This window comes from Mizuhopecten yessoensis, unplaced genomic scaffold (assembly GCF_002113885.1).
Source record: "Mizuhopecten yessoensis strain PY_sf001 unplaced genomic scaffold, ASM211388v2 scaffold5809, whole genome shotgun sequence".
Taxonomy (NCBI): domain Eukaryota; kingdom Metazoa; phylum Mollusca; class Bivalvia; order Pectinida; family Pectinidae; genus Mizuhopecten; species Mizuhopecten yessoensis.
In genome coordinates, this window is record NW_018406234.1 from 335,497 (window position 1) to 342,298 (window position 6,802).

Sequence of the window (6,802 nt, forward strand, 5' to 3'; positions counted from 1 at the left end):
TATATTTACATTCTGTATGCTTAGACCCATTGACAAAAATTACATTCATAAATGCATAACACAGGTGTTCATAGAATCTCAGCACGTGGGAACTGATAGTAACCTGATCACACTGCGTAGTAATACACTACAAAAACTACTCACTCGGAACGACCGACCTAGATGCTTAATTCTTACATCTTAAAATATTATTGAACTGTGCTTTGTGAAATATCCACGTATTCACGTGTCCTGTGCTACAAATAAACATTGAATATGGAACTACATTTTGTTGTGTTATTGTTGTTGACGGTTGCTAAGATCTCTCACGATAGTGTCACATTTCCCCGCGAAAAAACACTGTTCTCGCCACTGCGTTGCACCCGTGTATAAGCAGGAACAAACCCTGTTTATTTGTTTTATTCGTTGTTATATCGATCCACTGAAAGGATTCGTCAATGTAAATATAAGGAATGATATTTATTTTTTCAACATTTATGAGGTCATAACAACAATGGGTTTTTGGACATATTTTACATGAATCGCTAACGCGATTCATTCAATATGTCCATAAACCCATTGTTGTTATGACCTCATAAATGTTGAAAAAATAAAAATCATTCCTTAAAAAATACAAAATTTAACCTTGACCTTTGGTGTCAATTGACTCCTTGCTTAATTCTGATAATTTTTGCTTCATCATGTCATAACAAAATGTTCATCAGTGAAATTATGCAAAATTTGACCTTGACCTTTGAATCTAATGACATTGACCTTTGACCTCGACTTTTTACCTCAGTGTGTCTTTTTGTTTAATTCCGAACAACTTTGCTTCATAATGTCATAACAAAATGTTCATCAGTGAAAAGATGTAAAATTTGACCTTGACCTTTGAACATAATGACCTTGACCTTTGACCTTGAATTTTTACCTCAATGTGTATTTTTGTAAACTGAACATCTTGACCAAGTTTCATGTACATCGGTCAATAAATACCAAAGTTATCAGCCAGTAACATAATTTGTGGACGGACAGACAGACAGGCAGACAGAGTGATTACTATAGGGCCCCCGTATCTCCGATACGGGGCCCTAATAAGGGAATAACAGTTCTGTACACTGATATACAATCGTAATAAGGGAATAACAGTGCTGTACCCTGATATACAATCGTAATAAGGGAATAACAGTTCTGCACACTGTAGTCCTGTACCCTCACACCCAACAAATTATCAACTTTCATTTTCTTGTACAAATTAGTTCATATATTCATTGCTAAACAATGTTTAGTTTTTCAAGTGATAATTTCCTGAAAATCTATAATTGCATAATAATTATGTAGTGCATGTGAAACATATTCTAACCAGATGTTTTATTTAGGGTGTTCTGGTTCATACAATACTCTGTCACTAACCTGATCCTCTCAATGGCCAGGTGAAGTCTGTAGTACTCAGCGATATCAAACTCTCCTTGGGGCCCCATGCTCTTATCAAGCTCCCTGGAAGAAAACATAATATTAAAATGTATCTGCATTTTCGACAGTGACCTCAAATTACCAAAACTAAAACACACAATTCTGAAACAGGTACTTATCAGAGCTGTAAATGTTTGTATGGAATGTTTCTACAAAGAGTCATCAAGACATGTCTATCACTAAAGGCAGGAGATGAAGACAATGAAAAATCAATTGAAGATATAACCCTTTGTCGAAAATGTATAAAAACCTATGGCATGTGACAGGTAACTAAAATTTAGAGTACCCAATTTTATTACTTGAATTTAAGGACAAATCCCACAAATTTGGTATGCAATAAATTCACGCTTCAATATTTTGAGGAAGCAACTACGTACTTATATTTAGTGACCACTCTCATGTTCAGAGTGTAACCTGCATATTCCTTTAACATGCATCACATATTCCTGAATATCTCCTACTGGAGTGTGACTGCAGCAGTATTCTGATACACCACCAGTTAATCAGCTTTTATCAAACCCATTAATATTTTATACTACCGAGAAGATGATATTACTGGGGGTACTCAGAAATCAAATAGAAAAAGACGACAGAAAACTTCCAACACTTTCATGTACTGCAGGTGACAATATTGAAGCCGTGTCATTCTATCTTCAATCACATCTAGTATAATACGACTTATTGGGGAATATGTTATGTTCTATTTAGGATAGTAATATCTGCCTTCTTGGTTTAATAATATACACTGTTGAAGTGAACTTATGCTGAAGAAAACTGTAAACAACACAAGTTTTACTTTTGAAACTCTGGATCATGTTCCCGTAATTGTGTCTCGAGTTCCTCCAGAGTTTCCTCCTCAGCCGCGGAATCACTGTCCGCATTCTCAGGGTGCTGTCAAGGCAATTCAAACAGTCACTATAAATTGCCAATAATTACTAATAAATCATACTGCTTATAGAATGTAACATGTTGGCTGTCAGATACGGTCAGAGGTAAACTTATTCTAAACGAGCAACTACCCAGCATAAACTACATCTGATCAGATTTCAGCGACCACATGACCTTAGGTGTCCCCAATGACACAGTGTTTATCTATTATATGGAGTGTAGAATAATGGAATCAAACATGCTGATGACTTGTTCTTTTGTTTTTGTTTTTTAACCATAAACATATACTGATTTTAGTACTGTTTAGAAGCGTCGCTATTACAGGGTACCTACAATTTCCTTGTAAACCTCCCAGTCAGCATCGTTCTGGCCAAAGGTATCTTCCTTCTTCTTCTTCTTAGACCCACCTGTATAACAGGGTAGCCAACAAGTATATAGTATCATTAATGCATTGACAGAAAATACTGGGTATTATAAACTGTTATTATTTTTTCATTTTATTCCCGACAAGTGATTGGCCAGGAGTGCATCAGGTGTCCACCAATAAAAAACGATATTGACTTGGAGCACGTGATTTTTGGTGAAGAACTGGGTGTTTCTAAAAATAGAATTATGACGTGTCTCCAAACAGTGCACCATCCCACTTCCGAAGCTTTTTTGTTGTGGTTTTTTTTTCAGATTGCTTACATTACTGTTTTCTAAAATAATAAAACAATTGTAGCCTTTAACTTCGTTTAATACCTGGATTTATCGACCTTATCGACCCGAGAAAAGATATATTGACCAAGAACGCAGGTATCGACCACAGCCAAAGGCTATAATTGAATATTCTTGTTTGGTGTGTTTTACTCTTAAAAATGTTCAATTAGCTGGTAAAATACAATGAAAATAGTTATGATACTAACTTTGTTGTTCTACTATACTATACCAGAATGATTCTGAATGTTAAAGCATTATCAATATTTGGTGAAAATCCTGTTGTAGTAAATCGAACTATTGATGGTCAATAACACAACATTTATCAAACAGTTGGTAAAGTACAAGTCAGTCACTCAATCTTAAACATAGTTACTTTATCAACTTTTTTTACCTCCAGCAAGCTGTGTGATGATTTTCATCCTCTGTTGTGATGCCAGAGTTCGACGTTTAGCCATGTCAGATTTTCTCTGCTTTCTCTTTGTACGAGCACCTAGCAATTTCTGAATATACATGTATTTAATGAAAATTGATTTATAATGTGATAAATCCTCATTACTTTAGGTGTTTTTATAAACAAAAATAAAGAAAAGTTAAGGTACTATATTATAATATCACTTCCTTCTGACACACCTTCTTATGTTCTTCGTACATACCACCTCACCTGCCTGTATGGAACCTTCAATTTGACCACGACCTACCTCTCACTATTCCTTCTAATGTAATGGTACAATTAGGTAAAATTTTCATCATATTACTTCTATAACTATTACAGTATTTCCTAAAATCATAGCCTATTGAAGTGAAACTGCCAACTTGATGTCACTTCCTGTTGGTATTACCTGTCTCTTTGATCTCACTTCCTGTAGCCATCCATCAAAATTCATCAACCTTTTAATCTCCAACTTTTTGTCTTCCTCGATTTCCTGTGGATGTTAAGGCATCAATCAATCTTTTATGTCACCTTCATGAGAGGAATGATCAGTTACTATATCCAATTGTTAGAGGTTATCAGACATCTTTAATTAATATGAATGGATATGGTCAATTCGGTTACGCTCCGGATCAATAGGTAAAAAGAAAAGGATCAAGCCAATAAGTCTAAATGGCAGTTAAATAATTTCATCTGGACACCCTGGTACACAGGCCATATCTTACCTTGGACACCTGGAGTAGTGGACATGATCTCAACTGGACAACCTAGGGACGACCTGTTCTTAATGCATATCATTGACCTAGTTTACAGTAACCATGACTCTGACCATCAATGACCTTGTTGACAACTGTGACTCCATCAATGTACTAATAAGCAACTGTGACTATCAAATCAACTAGTTAGCAAATATTTCACCGTCTATGAATGAACTTGTAAGCACACCTGACTATCTATCAATCAATTAGTTAATCTACCATGACTCTATCAGTGTAAGCAAATGGGACTATTAATCAACTAGTTAGCAAATATTTCACCGTCTATAATTGAACTTACACACATGAGTATCTATCAATCAACTAGATAATCTCCAACAACTGAGATATTTAAATACCTTTTGACGTTTGGCTCTTTGAACAGCCTGTGCCTTCATTCTGCCCTCCCGGGCGTTCTTCAGCATCCTCTGGCGTTTCTTGATGGACAACTGATCAGGTGTCAACTGGTCATCAGGGATTTCCAAGAGTTCATACACAGGGACTTTACTCTGCTGCTGTAGTGATAGAGGTCAAGGTTATGTCCAAGAGTTCATACACAAGTATAATGATAGGGGTTAAGGTTACGACATTATAAAATGTTAATAATAAACTATCAAAGCACGACATTATAAAATGTTAATAATAAACTATCAAAGCTCTGGCAGATAACCAGAATACAGAGGACTAGTATCAACAATGGCGTTCCAAGAGTAAAATGCAGTTTGAGAATTTGTTTAATATGTTATGGTGCATATGGTCATGTTGGCAGTCTTTTACACATATACATTGCTATGATTATATATTTTTTTCATGTTCAGACATTTTAGTTTACCAGACATTATACAGAGTGTCCGGTTTGGGGCCCTGAGTTCACTCTATTTACAACATGTAGACCGCTCACAATAGCTATATATCATACAGTAAGGATAAAAGTTCTTAAATTTTTCCATTGAATAAATTTGATGATATTGTCATTACTCCCTTTAGATCATTTACGTAACACTTTACTTATATCCTTCCTCAGAATGAAGCCTTAAAATCTTTATCTATATAAATTGTCAACAATTACGACCACTGCAAAGGGGCACAACTCACACCGAAGTTTTAACTGCACCAGAATTAGAATTGTAGTTGTACTAACAACATTTGACAGGATTTTACAAAAAGAGAAGTCCTAACATGAGGCTCTTTACATGGAACCCTTACCTCTTCCTCTGGGGGTGGGTCAATCCCCAGAATCTTGGCCTTTGCCCTTTGTATATTTCCAGTTAGTTTATTGATTGCTATCTGCAGTTCCTCTGCGGAGTCAAACTCTGATCCCTGTAAGGCTCGCTTTGAAAACATTAATAATAATAAAGGATGTCATTATAAATCAAGGAATCCAAGCTTATGTTATAATCAGATTGAAACGTTAATACATAGGATATTAATATAGATGTATCAGTATTATATCTCCTAGAGGATCTAGTTAATTATAACGACAAAAGTTTTAAGTATTAAGGTATTTAATATAATTAATAACAGCTTTATACAGTAAAGTTTCTATGTTCTAAACTGAGATTCCTCTGTTTTGGTCACAGAAACACATGTCTTTATAAAGAAAAATGTAATAAACAGACGATTCTTAGTGTTTAGATTAATAACAGCTTCATGTCATTTGAGAGGCACCATGCTACACTCTCTCAAAAATATAGAAAGTTTTTTTACCCCACTCGTGAAATAAAACTGTAATCTGTTAAGAAATCAAGAATATTCTCTATATCTTAAGTAAAGACTGAAAAAGACAAAAAAAATAATCAACCATTTCAAAATCAACATACGTTAAATTCTTCATCATCCTCATCTTCCAATAATTCCTGCAGACTCATCAGCTCCTGTAGTTGTTCCTCATCATTTCTCAGCTGTCAAGACAACAGATTGTAAAACAAGACTGTACATAACCAGATTTACATATATATGTACACAGTTCTAGAATCTTCTAATCTAAATTTGAAGAACTTTACCATAGGTTTTGATTTTCAAGTACTGTTTTTTATAAAATAATATTAACATTAAGCAGCAGTGGAATGAGATATTTATTAAATAAGAAATTATGACAATACAGCCATGAACTTACGATTTCTGACATTTCCTCTCTAGGATTTCTTGGTTATGACTTCCTTAAATCTGTGCTGTGTCAATTTCTTACCTACCCTCTCTAGGATGATTTCTGACCTACCCTCCTCTCTAGGATGATTTTTTACCTACCCTCTCTAGGATGATTTCTGACCTACCCTCTTTAGGATGATTTCTGACCTCCCCTCCTCTCTAGGATGATTTCTGACCTACCCTTTCTAGGATGATTTTTTACCTACCCTCTCTAGGCTGATTTCTGACCTACCCTCTCTAGGATGATTTCTGACATTTCCTCTCTAGGATGATTTCTGACATTCCCTCTCTAGGATGATTTCTGACATTCCCTCTCAAGGATGATTTCTTGACCCTCTCTAGGATGATTTCTGACCTACCCTCTCTAGGATGGTTTCTGAAATTTCCTCTCTAGGATGATTTCTGACCTACCCTCTATAGGATGATTTCT

At 35.2% G+C, this 6,802-nt stretch overlaps 1 protein-coding gene across 1 annotated transcript in view; it reads right to left on the reverse strand.

Annotated features, from left to right (window-relative positions):
- The window catches only part of LOC110451145 (actin-related protein 5-like), a 10,599-nt gene extending 3,971 nt beyond the window's left edge, over window positions 1-6,628 (reverse strand). Inside the window, exons 1-9 of the mRNA XM_021499006.1 lie at window positions 6,605-6,628; window positions 6,045-6,125; window positions 5,431-5,556; window positions 4,584-4,739; window positions 3,879-3,962; window positions 3,431-3,539; window positions 2,674-2,747; window positions 2,249-2,343; window positions 1,393-1,476 (exon numbers count right to left, since the gene is read on the reverse strand). Coding sequence (XP_021354681.1) covers window positions 1,393-1,476; window positions 2,249-2,343; window positions 2,674-2,747; window positions 3,431-3,539; window positions 3,879-3,962; window positions 4,584-4,739; window positions 5,431-5,556; window positions 6,045-6,125; window positions 6,605-6,628 — 833 coding nt within the window. The remainder of the gene's footprint in view (window positions 1-1,392; window positions 1,477-2,248; window positions 2,344-2,673; window positions 2,748-3,430; window positions 3,540-3,878; window positions 3,963-4,583; window positions 4,740-5,430; window positions 5,557-6,044; window positions 6,126-6,604) is intronic.
- Window positions 6,629-6,802: the final 174 nt, after the last annotated feature.